The sequence below is a fragment of the Felis catus genome, chromosome C1, assembly GCF_018350175.1.
Source record: "Felis catus isolate Fca126 chromosome C1, F.catus_Fca126_mat1.0, whole genome shotgun sequence".
Lineage (NCBI taxonomy): Eukaryota > Metazoa > Chordata > Mammalia > Carnivora > Felidae > Felis > Felis catus.
In genome coordinates, this window is record NC_058375.1 from 43,674,509 (window position 1) to 43,695,691 (window position 21,183).

The following is a 21,183-nucleotide window of genomic DNA, read 5'->3' on the forward strand; positions in this document are numbered from 1 at the left end:
CCAGCCTTCTCCCCCGCCCCCGCCAGTCCCGCGGTCCCACAGCGCCAGGTCGCCCCCAGCCCCCTCCCTCCTCCCAACCTCTCTCGGTCCCACCCTCCCTAGCTTTGTGCCCGGGGCGCCGAGCCGCTTCCCCCATCAGCCGCGCTGCGGGAGGAGGGAGCCGCCACCTAGAAGCTGCCGCTCGCAGCCCCGGGCAGGGGCACAGGTAGGTGGCGGCCGCGGGCTGGGCCGCTCACGCAGCCCGGGGCTGCGAGTGGGGGCGGGGGCGGGGTGTGAGGGAGGGGCGGACTGGGGGAGGGGTAGACCGGGAGGGACGGGGTTGGGGTGTGGTTTGGGTGAGAGGTGTGAGGATGAGGAGATAGGGGTATGGGAGATGGGTTTACGGGTGGGGTCGGGGTGCCGTGGTAGGGCAGTTGGGGGCAAGGTGGGAGAAAGGACCTGGGTCACTTTGGGCGGGCTCGGGGAGGGGCATGCGTGGGAATTGAGGGAGGGGTGGAGAATTGCGGTACTGGGGAAGGGGAAAACGAAGTGGGATTTGAGGGTTGTAAGAAGGAAAGGATCAGGATTGGAATAGAAGGGGTGGGGTCTTGGGGGTAGGGGAGAAAAGTTGGGGCTGTGGATTATGAAGTTGGGCGTTGTGAGGCGTGAAGGAAGGGGATTTTGAAGGTTATCGACAGAAGACAAGAAAAGGGATGGAGAGATTGTCGTCCTAGGAGAGGGAATCCCAGACAGTGGGAGGAAGGGAAGAATACTTGGCAAAGGACAGGGGAATCGATGGGGGTGGAACAGTGTGGGGAAGGAAGGAGAGGCAGGTGGAAGTGGAATAAGGTGTTTGGGACCGAGAACCTTATTTCACAAGGGCCATGGAAGGACTGGAAGGGCCTGAGATGTGAGAAGTCAGGGCAGGGATGCTGGGAGTGGATGAAGGGAGTGAGGTGAGGATTTGGGGTGTAGAGATTGGGTTGTGTGTGAATAGCTCTAGAGTTGGCAGGTAGAAGAACTGTAAGAGTGTCAGGATGTAGAAGAGATTGGCCTGCTCCTGGAGGGAAGTAGGGAGCTGGGTGTGGTGTGAAAGGAAAGGGTAGGGGTGAAAAGGCAGGTAGGAAAGTGCTGGGGGGGGGCGGTGGGAATGCAAGGAGTTAAAAATTGAATAATGGTGGTGACACAGAACAATGCAGGTAAGGCTGTTAGTTGGTTATTGGTGGTTTGAAACTAGTTTCTGTTCACATTTTGGTGTGGAAATTTTCTCAAGAATACTGCATTTTCAAATAAACCAAGGGTGTCTGCAGCCTTGGGATGAAGGCCATGGGTTGACAGATGTTTTCCTGGTGTGTGGATGTGGGTAATTTCTGCCCTGGCAGAGGGAGGAAGGGAGGCCTCAGTGTAGCTCTGTCCTGGCTCTGTTCCCACCAACTCTTTCTTCAGATGTCCACTTTTTTTTTGTTTGTTTTTAATCTCCTCTCTGCCCACCCCCCACCCAAGCTTAAGCTAGTGAATACCAGAAGGATCAAACAGGTGGGTGAGATTAATTTTTAACATCTTTTTTTAATCCTTAAGGCTGATGTCATATTTTTATTCTTGAGAGACAGTATCATGCAGTTGAAAGAGCTTGAGCTTTGGAGTAATACAGCCTTGAGATTGAATTCTGGCTCTGCCATTTACTAGCTCTGTGCCTTAAGTAAGTTCCTTTACTTCTCTGGGCCTCTTTACCTGTTAAGTGGCAATCCTGATCTCAAAGGATTGTCAAGGGCTACATGAGATCACTTAATAGAGTACCTAGCACGGTTCTTGACATCCGGTCGGTGCTTAATAAATGGTAGCTATCACACCCAGTATCATCATCATCAGTATGATTTATTCTTAGGGGATTGTTACTTTACCTCCTAAAATTAAGGAAAGTGTTTACTTCAAATTAGAGAGCCATAGACTCAGCTCACATTTTTAATCCTGTGACTTCTGTCTCCGATTCCTTCCCTCCAGTCCATTTGCGTGGGATGGTCCTGCTTTTTGCTTGGTAAACTGGTGCAGGTTGTAAAAAGTTGCCATGTTTAGTTATGAGTTATTTTTGTTTTTTGCCTCTTATTTAGAGGCTATAAAGAACTGAGTTCTTAATGTAGTAAGGTTACATTTTTTTCATTTGATGAAATGATACGTTTTGTGATAACTTTGGCTCATTTGTGGTGACTGAATAGAACACTGTTGTAATATTTTCTTTTTCTAAAGTTTATTTTGAAAGAGAATGAGTGAGCAGCGAAGGGGCAGAGAGAGAGAGGGAGAGAGACAGAATCTCAAGCGGACTCCATGCTGCCAGCACAGAGCCCAACATGGGCCTCGAACTCATGAACCGTGAGATCATGACCTGAGCTGAAATCAAAAGTCAGACACTTAATCAACTAAGCCACCCATGCTCCCCATGATATTTTTCTTTTTTTTTTTAATTTTTTTTTTTAACATTTATTCATTTTTGAGACAGAGAGAGACAGAGCATGAATGGGGGAGGGTCAGAGAGAGAGGGAGACACAGAATCTGAAACAGGCTCCAGGCTCTGAGCTGTCAGCACAGAGCCCGACGGGGGGCTCGAACTCACGGACCGTGAGATCATGACCTGAGCCGAAGTCGGCCGCCCAACCGACTGAGCCACCCAGGCGCCCACCCATGATATTTTTCTATGAGGTTGTATGGTTTACAAAACTGCCTCTCTGGAGACCAGCTGGGAGACCATCAGAATACCTTGTCATTCTGTTGATCTAATATAAAATATAGTTAATACAGATCTCACCTAGATATTCTTACAGATACTAGTTATTTTAATTTTCCAGTTTGTGTGGGATTTTTGCCATGGTATAGCACAGGCCCTGTTGCCTGAGGGCCCATTTATAATAGACCACCGTGTAAAATGGCCAGGCATAAGTAAAACCAAGTACAGAAGCTTTATGTGGAATACTCTTGTCTTTATGGTTCTTAACCTTGAAAGGTTTAAACATTAATTCTTAGCTCATTCTATAGTACCTCACAACTTCTTATTGGGAGAATGTGAGATGCACAAAGTTAGTAGTAGAAATCAAAGGTTACCTGGATTTCCTGAACCAAGGTTAGTTACTCAAGTACCTTCAATTGAAGAGCAGAGGAGCCTTGGGGCTTCTGGACAGATAATGTAGGTTTACTTTTCAGGAAATCCTGGGTTTTTCTTTCATCATTTAGAAAGATAACTAGCATTTGATGAGTACTTTAGAGGTAAAATATAGCCAGAACTATGCCTTTTTTTGAAAGTGATCGATGCAAAGAGAAGCTGCCAGGATTTGGGGCAGCCTGGGTTAGCATCCATACTCTGATCCCAAGTTGCTTGTGCCCTCTGCTGGATGGAATCAGACTTTTCTGATTTTCACCCGAAGTGGTCATTCATCCATTTGTCCATTGGACTCCAAAGTTTGTGGAACACACCGTTGGGGTGAGAGTTAGGGGTAATACGGATGGGCACACCCTGTTTCATTGTCAGGGAGCTTATAGTGTGCTGATTTATTATAATATGCTATCTTCCATAGAATTTGCCTTTCTCATATTACAGTCAAGTCATTCTTTTTTAGGGCCATGCCTGGTGACAAATTTCTGATCCACAGGTAGAGTAGGGCTCTAAATGCCCAAATCCAGGGATAGAGACTGAGGGGCTCTGCTTTGTCTCCTCATCCTCAAGATTAAAGTCTGTGAGGTTGAAGGGGCCAGACACTTATCTCTACTGGATGAAGAGCTTAGAATAAGAGAGGCATTTCCTTAGCAGCAGGCACTGAATACTGGCGAGAGTATGGGTTAGAAGAGCTGGCACTGTGACAGGAATTTTTTTTTCTGGGTTTTAGATTTTTTTCCCCCTGGTAGTACCAGTAGCAATATAGTCCCATCATCTGCTTTGCTTCTTCCACCTGCAGAAGGGTCTGGCAAGTCGGGGAGGAGCCTGCAGCTGTTGCCTAGAAGAGGAGCTGGCTCCTAGCAACAGTATCTTCAGGCCCTGCAGCTCAGAGCACTAAGTCTGTCCCTTTGAGGTCTCACCCTCCCTTTCATTCAGTCCAGCAAGTATCTGTTGAGGGCTTACTCAGTACTAGGCCCTGTGTTGGGCCTGGGAAAAAGAGATGAATCCATTAAGTGTCTTGCCTTCAAAGAGCTCATAGCTCTGAGAACATTAGCAAGTGAACAGACATAGTACACAGTGCTACATGCTATATAGAGAGAAGGAGACACTGGCCCTCTGGGAAAATCAGACAGGCATGCACTGGTGGAGGAGTTAGTGAAGATTTCCCAGGAGAAGGATGGTGGTTGAGCTCGGTAATGAGAGTAAGGCTTAACTAGGTCAGAAAAGCAAAGAAGGGTGTTCCAACCAAAGAGAGCAGAATGGGCAAAGACCATTGGGATAAGAGAACACAGCCAACTTACTTATTGTGTGGCGTGGCTGAAGGTAGGGCATAAGAAGATGGGCAGGAAAAGGTGAGGCTGTCAGGCTAGGCAGGGCCCTTCTTTCTGATGTGCTTTTATACACGTAATTATCCTCCAGAGAAACATGGATTGCACTGATGCCCACAAGCAGGATCACTGTTTGATCTCCAGAGACTCAGCATTTTTGATCACTGACTTGTTTGCTTTTACATGGCATCAGAGCTACATCCCAGCCCTGCACGGATGCAGAAGAAGCTGGGTTAGCTCAGTTTAAAAGCCAGAGTCTTTTATTTATTTTAGAGGGAGAGAGAGAATCCTAAGCAGGCTCCATGCTCCTTGCGGAGCGGGATGCAGGGCTTGATCCCATGACCCTGGGATCATGACCTGAGGCAAAATCAGAAGTCACTTAGCCTAACCAACTGAGCCACCTAGGTGCGGAGAGAGTCATTTAAAGATAATGGCAGCTATTTGACATATATAAATTTTTTTCTGTCTAAGTTGCTGTGGAAATGATAATCAAACACTTTCATTTAACATAGCAATTTCTCATGTATTTTTGAAATCTCACAGTGTCTCAGGAAAACAGATATTCCAATTGATGCTTGAGCACAAAATGTCACCCATAGGATTGCATAAATGCCCACTGTTTTTGGTATTTTGCTTTAGCTCAAAAGTATCTAATAGAACCTTAAGAGATAACGATGTTTCCAAGGAGTAGAATAGCTTTCGTTTTAGCTCTTGTGATGGAGGTCTTTCTTTGTAGATCCAAAAAACCGTATTGCTCGTGGTCTATGTAAGGCTTAGCAAATGAGTAAACTTTAGTTCCACAAATATCTGCTCAGGGACTGTTACATGCCAGAGCACTATGTTAGGGAGTCTGGATGAATTAAACACGGTCCCTCTCCTCAAGGAGCTCAAACCAGTAGAACACAGGCCCAGAAATAAATCAGTAGTGGAACACTGAGTCAACAAAGATGTGGAAGGTGCCAAGGTAGAATTATTAGTTGCTGGTCTTTGTTCTGTGCATAAATATATTTTTAAAAAAAGAAATAGTAAATTTCTTATGTACTGTTTGTAACTTTCGAATCAGTAAAAAAATTTAGGATTTTAATGACTGCATACGTTCCATGGTGCAGATGTATCATAACTTATTTAATAACACCCCTGTTGGACATTTAGGTTGTTTCCAGTTGTTTTGCTATTACCAACTGAGCTGCTATGACTTTCCTTGGAAGTGACTCTGCGTGCTTCTGTAACTTCCTCAGGGTGAATTTTAGAAATAAGATTTGAGCTGGCTTTTGAAAGATGAGTGGGAGTGCACCAGATACAAAGAAAAGGGGGAAAGTAAGAAACGGCGTTCCAGGTAGAGGCAATAGAGGCAGCCTTCATTGCCAGAGTTCACAGGCAACTGGTAAGCTTTGTTTCCCCAACCAACCAAAGGGCCTTCCTGGTAGGCTTATAAAGCTCTGGGCACAGCAAGATGAAATTACATGTTACAAATGGCATTTTAATTGGATTGCTTCCTTTGTGCTTTGCTTTTACAGTTGCAACCAAGGCAATGTCTTACTACCTCAACTCAGAAAACCACCTGGACCCAGGACCTATCTATGTACGAGAAAACGGTCAGCTACACATGGTCAATCTGGCCTTGGATGGTGTCAAGAGTAGCCTGCAGAAGCCAAGGCCTTTCAGACTGTTTCCCAAAGGCTTCTCTGTGGAGCTTTGCATGAACAGGGAAGATGATACTGCACAGAAAGAGAAGACTGATCATTTCATCTTTACATATACCCGGGAGGGGAATCTTCGGTACTCTGCCAAATCTCTCTTCAGCCTCGTCCTGGGCTTTATCTCCGACAATGTTGATCATATTGATTCCCTTATTGGCTTTCCTGAGCAGATTGCTGAAAAGCTGTTCTCTGCTGCAGAAGCCAGACAGAAATTCACAGAGCCAGGTGCAGGGCTGAGGGCTTTACAGAAATTCACTGAGGCCTATGGAAGTCTGGTGCTTTGTTCCCTGTGTTTGCGAAACAGGTGGGTGTTCCGATTGGGATATCAAGTATTTTATTGGGTGTGTTAATTCTGTCTAGTGCTCAGGCTTTGTGGGCTTGGGGGCTTCCCCCATCAAATAGCAGTTCAATTTAAAACTTCCAAATACAAAGTGGCAGACCATTTTGAGAAAAATCACTCTTTCTCGCTCCCTACCCCCACCAGAAAACACTTAGCTTTATTTTGAAATCTCTTTGTCACTACTTGACTGCTACCACTCTTCCATTCAGTAAAAAAATAACTCATCTACCAACTCCCCACCCCCCAACTTTTCTAGTGTGAGAAAACAGAAAAGACAAAGAATGTGATCTGCCAAATATCTCTTGGTATGCTCTTGGGGAGGTGAAGATTAGGAACCAGAGTTCTGGGCTCTGTTCCAGTTCTCAGACCTCTAGATATTGAACATTAGATAAAAAGGAACTTTAAAATAGTGATTAAAATTTCGAGTATCCTGAAGTTTGGAAATTTTCACATAAGATCTGTTCACCTTAAAAATAGAAACTACCAGTTATTTTATCAGCAGAAGATGGGTTTATTCAGGAATAAAAGAGAATTGCAACCTGGGACAAACAAGCTATGGCAAAACCACAGGCAAGTCCAAGGGAACAAAGGAGAGGCATACTTTTTTTTTTTTTAATTAACTTATTTATTTTGAGAGAGACAGACAGACAGACAGACAGTGAGCAGGGGAGGGGCAGAGAGAGAAAATCCCAAGCAGGCTCCACGCTGTCAGTGCAGAGCTTGATGCAGGGCTCAAACTCACAAACCATGAGATCATGACCTGAGCTGAAATCAAGAATCAGAAACTCAACCAACTGAGCCGCTCAGGTATCCCAAGGCATACTCTTTTAAGGAGAAAAGGAAGGTGGGAAGGTTGTTTGGAACTAAAAGTCATTGGAGTAAGCTAGGAGTTCAAAGTGTGGTGACTTTTCATTGGTAAAGCTATTGCCGGGGTGGAGGGGTGGGGGGGAGGCGGATGATGAGGAAAACAGTTTCTTTACTGGCTGGAAGTAGTAGAATAGTAGAATAGGGTTTGCGTGAAAGGTCAAGTCCATTTAAGGTCAAGCCTCGCTCTTTCTGTTGAGTCCACTATTGACTCCTAGTGATAGGGCTTAAGAGCTCCCCCTGCTGAAAACTCCCCTCTTCATTTTAGTGAGGCTTCCCATGACTCATTTTCACAGGTCCCAACAGCAACCCTTGTGACTTGCCTTTGCTCATATGCTTTTATTGATTGATTTTTTTTTTTAAATTTTTTTACAGTTTTATTTTTGAGGGAGAGAGAGCAAATGGGGGAGGGGCAGAGAGAGAGGGAGACACAGAATCCAAAGCACGCTCCAGGCTCTGAGCTGTCAGCACAGAGCCTGATGCAGGGCTTGAACCCACAGACTGTGAGATCATGACCTGAGCCGAAGTTGGACACTTAGCCAACTGAGCCACCCAGGTGCCCCATGCTTTTATTGATTTATTTAAAGTTTTTATTCCATCATGTAAAATGAGCATTTTTTAATGAAAAAAAAAAAAAACTTTAAAAACGTGCATGGAAAATTCAAACACAAACACAAAAAGATATAAAGTGAAACAATCTCCCATTTTATCTTCTATCTTTCCAGAAGCAACTACTATTCACAGTTTTACATCATTCCAGAGATATCTTGCACATGTACACGCATCTATAATTCTCCCCTTTGTTATACAAGTGGCAGCATACTGCTTACACTGTTACACACTTTGCTTTCTTTACATATTTTGAAAATCCTTAGTCATCAACACCTGTAGATTTAAAAAATTAGTGTGCCACTGTGTGAACTTTTCTTGTGATTAGAAAATGTGAAAGGTAGCTTACTATTAAGATGCACCGTCAATATGACTGTTAAAACAAGGCTAAGAAGAGCATATACGAGAAGAAAGTCATACCAGAAAGCATAAGCTAAACTCATATGCTTACAAAAACAAAAAAGAAGCAATCTTTATTTAATTGGCTCACGGAATTAATGGTTTCACCCCAGTCCTAACATTGTACTATAAAAAGACAAGGCATAAACACATGCCGATGAGAGCAGAACCGTGGACTTAGGAACGGAGCAGGCACATTCTAAAAGCTCTGTCTCTGTGCTGTGGTCAGTCACGACCAAACCGGGGGCCGCTGCCAGAAGAAAAAAGAATTACCTTACCTAAATGAAAAAGCCTAAGCAATATTTCATTGTAGCTCATATATTTAAAATACATTTTACTCCTTCATGTTTTGTTCCAAGTTATTTATGTTCATTGTAGAAAAATTAGAACAATGAAAAATAAATGGATGATACATACTGTATCTTAAAATTATTTTATAAAGGCAGTGCATATTTGGGAAATACATAAAGCTATAATTTTAAGAAATTCTTAAGGCCACTATATGTGGTGATCATTTTCAAATACACACTTGGAAATATACTCTATAACTTGTTTTCTGTTTTTCCCCCATCTACCATTATAGCTAAGGTATTTCTTATGATGGCAAAAATACTTTTTATCCATTTGTGATGTCTGTGTACCGTTATACTTTTCTTTATAATTTTTCAAATTTTCTTAATTTTTTTCTACAAGGAACTTGTATTACTTTTATAATCAGAAAAATGGAAACATTTTTAACATGATTTTTGATTCATGTTTTAGTGCAACAATTCTCAACTTTGTTGTCTTATTCAGATACAAGAGTAAGATTTTCAATTATGGTTCCAAACTTCCCTTCTACTTTAGAATCCCCAAAGGAAAAATAGGAAATGGACAAGAGATTTGGGTTTGCATTTACAATCCAGGGCTGATGCTGCTGCAGAAAGGTTTTACCAGCACAAAAGAGTTCAAGTCAAAGAGAAAGAGGCTGAGAAAATTATTGAAAATAAGGTGATTGGGGATGTTCAGTCACTTGCTGCCTTGGGGTAGGTCACAAAGCTGCTTGTCAGAAGAAGCCAGTGTCTTTGCAGCTGGGTCCCAACCGTGTAAAACTATTTCTTCCTTGTGTTGAAAACCCAGTGGTTTGGGTTTTTTTAAGTTTATTTATTTATTTTGAGAGGGAGAGAGTGTGCGCACTCACGTGCAAGCATGAACAGGGGAGGGGCAGAGAGAGAGAGAGAGAGAGAATCCCAAGCTGACTTCGCCGTCAGCCAAGAGCCCAACACAGGGCTTGATCCCACAAACTGTGAGATCATGACCTGAGCCAAAATCAAGGGTCAGATGCTTAACCGACTTGAGACACCCAGGTGCCCCGAAAGCCCAGTGATTTTTAAACCCACTGGTGGTCACAGGGAGGCAAGTATGTTTTCTTAAAATATCATCCTGGGGCTCCTAGGTGGCTCATTGGGTTAAGTGTCTGACTCTTGATTTCGACTCAGGTCATGATCTCACAGTTTGCGAGATCAAGCCTCACATTGGGCTCTGTGCTTAACAGTGCAGAGCCTGCTTGGGATTCTCCCTATCTGTCTGTCTCTCTCTCTTTCTCTCTCTCTTTGCTCCTTCCTCTGCTCACACTCGCCTGCACGCTTTCTCTCTGCCTCAAATAAAAAAATAGCCACCATTGAATGAAGTTCTATAAGATGTCACGTGTTTTTGGAATATTGTTTCTAATTTTCTTAATAATTCTTAAAAGAAGTAATCCTTTACCCCATTTTCTAGCTGGAGAAATTGAGGATCAGAGAGGTTAAGTAACTTTCTGTAGTCACACAAGTAATTAGCATTGTTAAAATCCAAATTCAGGTGTATCTGACACTAAAATAAGCCTGTGTTCTTTATGTTGCTTCTCCATTACACCATTCTGAACTCTGTGGGGCAAATCGGAAGACCAGTGTTGAGCAAGACCCTAGAGCTTTGATCATGTCCTAGATAAGCATCTAGTAGTGTCTGTGGCTTTGTATGTTGGTTTCTCAGCCTTGATTTTGTAATGTTTATTAATCAAAGTATACATTGTTAGGTCCTTTGCAGATAACCCTTGTTTCAGAATTACTGAAAATATTTTGGTTAATTGATCAAAGGATGTGTGTTTTCCTTTCTCTGATTGCCAGTAATCCCCCAAATCCCCATTAACCCACTTCAACTCTGTGATTGGAAGATGGAAAACAGCAGCTTTATTTACAGTGCAGTTAAAATATGTCTGAGTAAATAAGGCTCAATTGTGTACCCAGCTGAGCTCTGTCACCAGGCAGCTTAGAGAGGGTATCAATGCCCCAGGCCATCTGTACTTAGCAGTCAGGCCAGTGATCAGCTTCAGCACATCTTATTTTGATTGGAAATAGGAAGAAAAGAGATATAACTCCCCTCTTGCCCTCAGATTATTCCATCTTGTTTTTGGTAATTGTGATCCTATTGACAGAAGAGAGAAGTGAGCACTATTAAGTGTCACTCCACTGATCCTAGCATACCATTTTGCAATCGAAACTTTAGACACCCATGGGGAGAATGGATGAGGAAGGCAGTCTCTTGCTATAAGTTAGTTTCCCTGTTCTTTTAGGATCCTCTCCTCTGTTTCCTGTCACACCTAATCCCTTTTTGATTTTTTCTCACTGACATCATCTGAAATAGATGAACAACTAGAAAGCAGGGTGGAGGCCCTAGCCCGGGCTGTGAAATGCCCTTTTGATCTTCTTTTCCTCTCCAGAGGCCTGCCTGATGCTTCCTGATAATAGTTTGGCAAGGTGCTCCAGTGTAATTAAGTTGTTTGTGCTCACAGACTTGTCTTAACCATCTCAATTAGACTGAGTCTTTGGAGTCTATCATGCTGCACTTACTTTTGGAGTAAAGTTAATAGGCACAGTGGAGTGAGCAGCTACTGAAGCGTGTGTTTGAATAGAAGAGAGAAAATGTGATCTGCCAGATATCTCTTGGTATATTCTTGGGGATGTGCAGAGATTGGAACCCAGAGTTCCAGGTCATATTCCAGTTTTCAAACCAGTAGATCCTGAGCATAAGGTAAAAGGCAACTTCAAAAAAATAAATGATTAAGTTTTTGAGTATCCTAAAGTTTGGAAATCCTCCCATAGGGCCCAACACCAACACCAAGGTCTGTCTTCTGAAAAAGCAGATATTTTTTCTTGTGTCTTGCCTTTGCTCGTACATTTTTATTTAAAGATTTTATCCCACCATCATGTAAAAAGACTTTTAAGACATTTACTAATTTAAAAACTCAACCTGTGCCCACACAGTAGTTGGTGAAGTCGGCTTATTACATAGTACCTTGTCCTGATAGAATGTTGACTGTTTGACAAAGCCATAAATGGTAACGTTTTAAAAAGAAAAAGTTGTTGATTGCCCTCCATGCCCCACAGATACCTGGTGATTTCAGAAAAACTTGAGGAGATTAAGTCTTTCCGGGAGCTGACCTGCCTGGATCTTTCCTGTTGCAAGCTTGGAGATGAGCATGAACTTCTAGAACATCTCACCAATGAGGCCCTGTCTAGGTATTGACCTGCCACTACTTGTAGATGAATTGTTTTATTTTTTTAAAGAATGTTCCAATGGGATCATCTTGAAGAATGCTGGTTGTTTCCTAATCCTGTGTTTATTTGCTGATTTTTACTCTTTTCTAAAACATTTTCAATCTCCTTTAACTGAGCATAAGCAATATAGATTGGACAGGTCTTAGGAAGTAAGTTAGCTGGTTCCTTTTATAAATAACCTTTATTTCAACATGTAGTATAGGAAACTACAGAGGTGAAAATAATTTTGCTCTCAATTTGTCCAGTCCTAGGTTATTCTAGCATGAGATAGTTATACAGGTATCTACAATCATTTTCTTTTATTTTAACTATCATTGAACTATAAACTACTTAAAACGTAAACTACTAAACACTGCCTAATCCTTTTCAAGAACCATAATCTTAAAAAATCACCCAGTTTATACACATTCACAAATAGACCAACTGATCCCGTTAGTCTGGCCAGCAGAAAGGAGGCCAGATGGGTTCTTTGTGGTTTCATAAACATCCAGAAGGATAACAGCATTACAAAGTTAAGTCTAACCAGCTTCCTGGGGCCTGCCTCAGACAGCGACACTACACAGTGCCCCATACAAAGGTATTTTTGTGTGGGGTTAGTAAAGGTTCAGATTTCTTGTGTGGGGGACAGTGGAGCAAATTAATACACAATTTCAGGTTAGCTGGATGGATTGGGTTATGGGTATACCTAAAAATCCAATCTGAAAATCTGGATTCATAAAGCTAGTTAAAATTAGAGGATTATTTGCTTTGCAAAATGAATTCTAATAGAAATTCTTTAATAGACTTTCCTGACATAGAGTGTTTTTGGTTTTCACTTAGGATTTGTCATGAATGCAGCTTTTGTGTTAAACAGGGTATATTTATTTCCTTCGTGAAGTCCCTGTTTACCTCATTTGACCATATACTATTAGTGTCCTCTGCCATCTGAGGTTAGTGCTACATTGACACTTTGATCCCTAAGTTAACCATCAGTAAATAGCAACAAAAGATTTTTAGCTGTTAAACGCATTGGGTGTGAAATAACAGGATGTAGAGGATATTTTGTATTTTAGGTATTTAGGTGAAATTTATGTATGTGGACTTTCTCAAACTCTGTTTAAGTGATTTATGTATGGACTTTATTTCCCTAGTGTAACTCAACTCCACCTGAAGGATAATTGTTTATCTGATGCCGGGGTGCGGAAAATGACAGCACCAGTTCGAGTGATGAAAAGAGGCCTTGAAAATCTAACATTATTAGACTTATCTTGTAAGTTTTATTAGCAATTATAGTATTTAACGTTGGAAGAGTGGCCTTAGAAATCCCCTATTTTTCCCCATCAATTTAGAGGTGGTAAGATGAAGGGGAGGTGACCCTTCCTAGCTGCCATAGCAAGTTAGTGGCAGAGCAGAACTAAAGCCAGAGGCTCTTGACTCCTGACTATATTCCTTTCCTGTATGCTGCCACTTCTTTAGGATAGGAAACACCTTTCGCAGAGCTAGAGCAAACAATCCTAAAATTTATATGGAACTACAGAAGACCCCGAATAGCCAAAGCAGTCCTGAAAAAAAGAATAGGAAAAGCCTTTCCACATTCATCTGGGTCACTTACTGTGTACAGACAGAACAGCCTTTCATCATATTCATGGCACATAGAAAGGACATGTGGCTCCTCTCTCTTTGAGTTGCTGATCCATGGTGTCTGTCACCTAGGTCTTTTTTTAATCAGTATTTGTCTGATGACAATCTGGATGAATTCACAGTTGTGATAACTTTCTCAGGATTAACCAGATATTGATTTCAGTGGTAGAAAGTTGGTAGAGATCATTTACAATTTAGCTGAGCATCCATTGAATATATAGCAGGTTGGTATGGTGTCAAAAGAATAAAAGGAACAGGGGTTTAAGATCAGAGGACAGTCCTTGCTCTGCTGTATTTTTAGCGGCTGTGTACCCTTGAGCAAGTTATTTAACCTCCTGGGCCTTAGCTTCTGTAGAACAGAAACAATAGTGAATGTCCAGTCTCCCTCCCAGGAAAGCATATTTATTCAGCAAATATTTTTTGAGCATCTAGAATGTGCCAGGCATTGTGTTTATGGCCTTGAGGATTCAAGTAGTACTGTCTGAGTTGAGAAGGTAATATGTGAGAAAGGCTTCTGAAAACAGTGCAAGTTAGTGAGTAGTGGTTGTCCTATGTCTAAATACCTTTGAAAATCTTTTTAAAGGGACACTTGGGTGGCTCAGTTGGTTAAGCGTTGGACTTCAGCTCACATCATGATCTCGAGGTTCATGAGTTCAAGCCCCACATCGGGCCTACCGCTGTCAGCATAGAGCCTGCTTGGGGTCCTCTGTCCCCGTTTCTCTCTGCCCCTCCCCTGCTCATGCTCGTGTGCGTGTGTGCTCTCGCTCTCTAAAACAAAAAATAAAAACATTTAAAGAAAAAAGAAAGGTTCATAGCTTAGAAATACATATATTTTTAAAATAAATCTTTAACTTTGGAGGTGAAATAACCATGCACAAAGTCTGATAAACCATTTTAATACATGTTCATGTATGCTACTTTCATAAAGCTCCAAATTAAACCCTTTGGGATAACTTCCTGGTTAATTTTTTTTTAATGTTTGTTTATTTTTGAGAAAAAGAGAGCGCGCGTGCGAGATGGGGAGGGCCAGAGAGAGAGGGAGACATGGATTCCGAAGCAGGCTCCAGGCTCTCAGCTGTCAACACAGAGCCTGATGCGGGGCTCGAGCCCACAGCCGGTGAGATCAGGACCTGAGCCGAAGTCGGACACTTAACTGAGCCACCCGGGTGGCCTCGTTTATTTTTCTGCTAATCCCCAGCTCCTAGAAAGTTAGAGCTATAAAGGATCTTAAGGGTCGTCTAGTATGGCTTTTCCATATTACAGACAGGATAAAGATAAGATCCTTATATTGGTTTTCTCTGCAAAGTTTGCTCACTCAGTACTTTATATTTTATTGCTTGGCATTTTTTCTGAGTTTGTTGTTGGATTTTAGCATTAGTTATACTGTATATTGTAATACAACCTATGTTTCTGGCATCTAGGTAATCCTGAGATCACAGATGCGGGCATTGGATACCTCTTCTCTTTTAGAAAACTAAACTGTTTAGATATTTCTGGGACAGGGCTCAAGGTAAGACATTTGCTCCCTTCTTTTATTTCTCCAGACTGACAATTAGATATTTTTGGCTCCTGCTAATTGGTGTTTAGAAAGAACTGGTATTTATGATAGTACTTATTTCCTACTGAAAGTAAGCACGAATTGACCAGATGTGTGTGCATTCTTATTCTTTCCCTCATAGGACATCAAAGCCATCAAACACAAGCTCCAGACTCACATAGGCCTTGTCCACTCCAAAGTGCCTTTGAAGGAATTTGATCACAGTAACTGCAAGACAGAGGGCTGGGCTGACCAGGTACTGCAGCTTTTTCTCTCCCACAGTGAGAAGTCCAAGTGCTTCAATCAACACTTTGAACAAACATTAATCCTCTTGGTAGTCTGAATGAATGGCCGTCTTCATGTCAAATCGGAGACACTGATGGCCTTTAACTGACCCAGCTACTTAAAGCAAGGTGTTAGATGCTGATCCTTAAATCTCTTGCTCTGGTCACTAGCTTGTGTCTCATCCTTATTCACCCTGGGAGAAAATGCCATGTTATAAACAACTCAGAAAAAAGCATATTCTGGCTTGCTATGCAAAAAAGCAATATGACCTAACTTTAGGACAAATTCCCTTAGCATGTAGGTAAATGCTGAAAAGAGAATAAGTTGCACTGTTTAGGATTCAAATCTGATTCTTCTCCTTAGTTTGGACCAATTTCTTAACTCTTAGAGTCTTAGTGAGGACATACCTTTTTCTGTCCTCTCACTAAGCAAACCCTCCCATTTTCAACTTCTTGGCTTTGATTCTCTCATGTCTTCTTGGTGGTCTTCCTCAACTTGGTAAAGTGTAGACCTAAATAGGAAGTCAGAAGGTAACCGAGTAGTAGAGCACCAGTAGACGGCAGCTTGCCTGTAGCTCGTGCCTTTCTTCCACACACACTTTAATATTTCTTGGTGCAGGCCTAGAGGACCCACCAAAATGTTTGGTTCTGAATTCCTCCTTGGCTCCACTATAATGCATGATGGTGGACCTATCCAACTGCCTAATTGTAACATCACCTCCCTGTAAGTAATCAGGAAGGGATGAGTCAGTATTTTAGGAGCACTTTGACATTTGTCCAGAAAACGTTATGCTGAAATAATCACAACAGTGCATTGCCAGAAGGTTTGTAGCACTGAATGAATCCTATATGTATCCAGTGGACTTGGGACAGATGTGGGATAGTCAAACAGAGGTTTAATGAAGTTTGGTAGCACATGATATGGTGGAGTGAGCATAGGCTATGGAGTCAAAGAGACAGGAGTTTGGGATCCTGGCTGGACAGCCCAATAGCTACATGACTTAGGCAACTTGGATTTGCTGTTTCTTCATCTGTAAAATGCAGAAACCAGGACCTCTCTTAAATAGCTTAGTGAGGATGAAGTAAAATACCTAGCATCCTGGCCTGAAGTACAGGTGTACCATGGAGATATTGTGGGTTTGGTTCACATCACCTCAATGAAGCGAATATTGTAATAAAGCAAATCTTGCAATAAAGCAAGTCAGATGATTTTTTTGCTTTCCCAGTGCATATAAGATTTCTGTTTATACTGTAGTCTGTTAAGTGTGTGACAGCATTACGTCTAAAAAAGTAAAGTACGTTACATTAATTAAAAATATTTTATTGCTGAGACATGCTAGCCATTGTCACGAGCTTTCAGCGAGTCATTGTCACTAATGACCATAACAAATGTAATAACAATGAAAAAACTTGAGGTGTTCCAAGCATTACCAAAATGTAACACAGAGACGTGTAGTGAACAGATGCTGTTGGAAAAATGATGCAAATAGACTCGCTTTACACAGGATTGCCACAGATCTCTAGTTCATAAAAAACAGTATCTGCTAAACGTAATAAAGCAAAGGTCAGCAAAGAGAGGCGTGCCTTTAAGTTGATGGGGCTCCTTCATACACGCGGCTTCAGGCCATATCCCCCTGAGCAGGCCCCTAAAGCGTGGCCGCAGCATTTTACCCATCTCTTGCTGATCCGCACTGAAATGTTTCAGGCTGACTCCAGTCTCCTGCCTCGTTCTCCCCAGGTGACACAGAAAAATGATGGCCGCTAACAGGAGTCCCCATACTGCCCTATCAGTGTCTCAGAATTTTTCCATTTCTTCAACCGTATCCTACTTCCCTCCTATCCAAGGGGTCAAGTGTGCCACTTTATTCTAGGGATAAGCATGTCAGTGTTTGTTTTTCAGTTACAGTCCCTGAGATCTCCACATTTCTCTGGTATAGGTCACTAACAATTATTTTCCTCTGCTGCCCCACCCTTCAATTTTCAGTCTCATGCTTTGTTGGCCGCTTTCTTTATGTGTATAAACATGAGTTACCTTTTTTCTAACATGTTCTTCATCCCCCCCAATGCAGCCGTGAATTGGTTTCTGCGATCTTGCCCCCCTCCTCATTGCCCACTCGGCTCTTACTCCCTTGTAATCTAGGTGTCTGGTCTCCGCTGCTCTGCGGTGGGTGTTTTCTTGAAGGTGGCGTGTGATCTCATTCTCCACCTTGCTCACTTTTCTGCAGTACTGGTATAAACATACGTGCCTTATGCCTTCCTCTCCTGGCCTTTCTCCTGACTCCTGCTTGCTTCTCCCTCTAGTTCTTGCTGATTCCTCACTTCCTCCTCCCTTCCTCTGTTTTCTCTCACTCTCCTGGTGATGTTGACTGATCTTAGCACCTTAACTGTCCCTGCAGGGAAGATTTTACCTTCTCTGACACATCAGACTTCAGACCCGTTCCTAAATATTGTCCATAAATCTCTACCGTGCACCCCAGATTTAATGTGTCCGGAACCAAGCTCATTTTCCTCTTCCCTTTCCCCCAGCAGCTCTTCTTGATATTCTTACTAGTGTTAGAGGAAGTACTATTTTCCTGATTGCCCACTAAGTCACCAGGTTTGGTTTATCCTGGCGTTCTCTTAGATCTGACCCGTTTTCCACAATCAGGAAGTTATCCTGGAAGGGATGATACCTGGTATTCACTGAGTGCTTCCTGCGTGCCAGACACTGCTAAACCCCTCATTTAATCTTCCCAAGAGCCTGGTGTGGTATATACTGACCAAAGAATCAAATCACTTGCTGAGGGTACCCTGGCTAGTAAGTGGAGGCACTAACACTGTATTCTTACACTCTTGTGCTGTCCTGCCTCTGTGTCCTGAAATGTTTTCTTCGACTTTCTTTAGGATCGTTTCATTGCATACTGTAATGACAACTATTAAATTAAAAGTTCTTGTTACTTGTGGTGTATGTGAAAGAATCGCTTACTTTGTTTATGTATATTTTATATTCAGCCAAGTTTCCAAAAGAATTTGTAGTAGTTTATAATAATATATTTGTAACAGATTTAAAAAACGGAAACTGATCATGAAAGATGAGAATACAGAAACATGGGCATTTTACTTACAAGAGTTTGAATTGTATTTGATACATTTAAGGCATGGAAGTGAGTCTAGGAACGTGTGAAAAGTATTATGACTAAGGTTTTACATTTTATTACTTAATTTGAGAACATGCACTTTTTTCTAGCTTGAAATAGAGATGAAAATAGGGAATCAGCTTCACAGATTTTTCCTGAGTCATGGAAACACAGATATCCAACATGTTTGTATTCTGATCACCTTATGTGTTAAAACAGAAAATCCAAGCTTGACTTGGTTATTCTTACCACCTGTCATCTGAAGTAAGATTACCACAGGGATTTGTGTTTCTGGAAAGGGAACTAGAGGAAACAAGGAAAACTTGAGATTTTGTTCGGATTCAAATCTTTCCAAATGCATTTTAGATTGTTCTGCAATGGGAGCGTGTGACTTCAGAAGCTGTGAAGCCACGAGAAACCGGGGAGCCTCGAACAGCAGCTCAACACTTCTGTAAGAAATTTCCTTTTCTTTGGAGTTTTTGCCCTTAGGTTATTTGCACCCTTAAAGCAGTTAGCCCGTCTTAACCCAGTGGGAAAAGTAATTATGATGGTATTGACTTAAAGAGATCATCAAAACTTGTATTGTCTCAACATGCTACAGCGTAAGTTCACACTTAGCCTCAAGCACCTACACCAGGAAAGTAGTTTATTAAATGTACGTGTGTGTGTTTGTATGAATATCCCATTTTGTTTCAAAAAAGATTTGCAGTGGCACAAAAGTGGGTAGAGCACAGAACATTAAAAAAGGAATTAAGTGTAACCAAAAGATAGAAGCAACCCAGGTATCCATCAAAAGATGGAATGGATAAGGGTACCTGGCTGGCTCAGTCGGTGGAGCATGTGACTCTTGATCCCTGGGTTGTGAGTTTGAGCCCCATGTTAGGTGTAGAGATTACTTAAAAATGAAGTCTTTATTTATTTATTTATTTATTTATTTATTTATTTAATGTTTATTTATTTTTAAGAGAGAGAGAGAGACAGAGCATGAGTGGGGAGGGGCAGAGAGGGGGGAGACACAGAATTTGAAGCAGGCTCCAGGTTCTGAGCTGTTAGCACGGAGCCCGATGTGGGACCTGAACTCACAAACCGCAAGATCGTGCGTGACCTGAGCCGAAGTCGGATGTTCAACTGACTGAGCCACCCAGGCGCCCCAAAAATAAAATCTTTAAAAAAAAAGAAAAGAAAGATGAATGGATAAATAACATGTAGCATTTCCATATAATAGAATATTAGCATTAAGACAGAAAGAAGTTTTGACATAACATGGATGGAATTTGAAGAGATCATACCAACTGAAATAAGCCAGTCAGAAAGAAACAGGTTATATGATTCCTCTTATAAGAGGTTCCTAAAACAGTCGAGAGAAACAGAAAATAGAGTAGTGGTTGTCAGGGACTGGCGGGGAGGGAAATGGGGAGTTATTGTTTAATAGGTATATCATTTCATTTTGCAAGATGATAACGTTTTGAAGAAAGATGGTGATGTTTGCACAACAATGAATGTATGTAATGCCACAGAACTAACTATACACTCAAAAATTATAAAAGTGGTAAATTGAGGTTAACTATACTTTATCATAATTTTTTAAAAGAGTTAAGGGATGAAATCAAAATGAAGGAAAAATAAAGGTAGCAAAATAAGAATTCAGGGCATACCAAAAACTATAGAATAAGGTGGGATCATTTGCTAGAGTGTGCCACAAATTTGGCTCTTTTTTAGAAGACAGAGTCCAGATTTTGAAGAATAATAGGGAACATTTTTTGAGCTTTTACTCTGTGCCGAACATTGAGCTGAACACTTTATATGTTGCTTCATTTATCTCCACATCACCCTCATAAAATAGGATTTATATCCTTATAAAGCTGAGAAAATTGAATCTTCGAGAAGCTGCTTGCCCAAGGCCACTTATCCAGAAGTGGCAGAGCTGGGATTTGAATCCAAATCTGTCGTACTCCCACATGAGTACACGCCTCCACCCTGTGCCAGTGCACATGCCACTGTTCCTCTGTAGGGCATTCAGAAGAGAATAAAATTAATCCAGACCTCTGCCTGTTAAGGCCTTTGTCGTTTGCCTTGGATCATCTCTCTGGACTTGGGCAGGCATTAGCACACCAGCATAGTCAACTCGTTGCCCCTCCCTCTGTCACCCTCACAGATGGCAAGCGGGCTCGAACAGAAGCCCCTGTGAAGTGTGCCCTGGCAGATACCCACATGAACTCTTCTGAGAAACTCCAGTTCTATAAAGAGAAAGCCCCAGACTGCCATGGGCCACTATTGAAGCGCGAAGCTGTCTCAAGCCAGGAGTCAAAGAAGAGCAAGAAGAGAGCTTTTGAAGAGCCAGAGAAGGAACAGAGCAACTCTTCACAGTCTTCAAAGCAGAAATACGTGTGTCTTGCTGTGGAAGACTGGGACTTGTTAAATTCCTACTGATTGGTAGATAGGAGTTGACCTCTTTCCCCCTACTCTTACGTATGAGGAAAGGGGGCTGATGGTGTTTTCCCTTTTGTTTGACTTTACCTATGGCATTAGCATAGCAAGTGGATATTTCTACTTTTGTGGTGGGGGAGGGGAATGCTATGGAAGTATGTAATAATTTCTAATGTATATTTTCAATACATAGTAATTTTTTCAAATAAACGTTTTTGCTGTCCTTAAGTTCTGCTTGTGAAATGTAGACTGGAGCTACAGGA

General features: G+C 41.9%; 1 protein-coding gene across 1 annotated transcript; it reads left to right on the forward strand.

The window, feature by feature from the left end:
• Position 1: 1 nt before the first annotated feature.
• LRRC42 (leucine rich repeat containing 42) lies at positions 2-21,148 on the forward strand. Its single transcript, XM_023258717.2, has 8 exons — positions 2-205; positions 5,967-6,453; positions 11,766-11,897; positions 13,067-13,185; positions 14,978-15,066; positions 15,236-15,349; positions 18,860-18,944; positions 20,649-21,148. Exons 2-8 carry the CDS (start codon positions 5,981-5,983, stop codon positions 20,921-20,923), a joined length of 1,287 nt encoding a protein of 428 aa, XP_023114485.1. The 5' UTR covers positions 2-205; positions 5,967-5,980; the 3' UTR covers positions 20,924-21,148.
• Positions 21,149-21,183: the final 35 nt, after the last annotated feature.

What these genes read in the sequence shown, in the direction of transcription:
- LRRC42 (XM_023258717.2), top strand. Translation starts at nt 5,981, where the DNA reads ATGTCTTACTACCTCAACTCAGAAAACCACCTGGACCCAGGACCTATC. An exon ending in TTTCTGGGACAGGGCTCAAG is followed by an intron (nt 15,067 to 15,235) that starts GTAAGACATTTG and finishes TTTCCCTCATAG; the next exon opens with GACATCAAAGCCATCAAACA. An exon ending in CAGAGGGCTGGGCTGACCAG is followed by an intron (nt 15,350 to 18,859) that starts GTACTGCAGCTT and finishes AATGCATTTTAG; the next exon opens with ATTGTTCTGCAATGGGAGCG.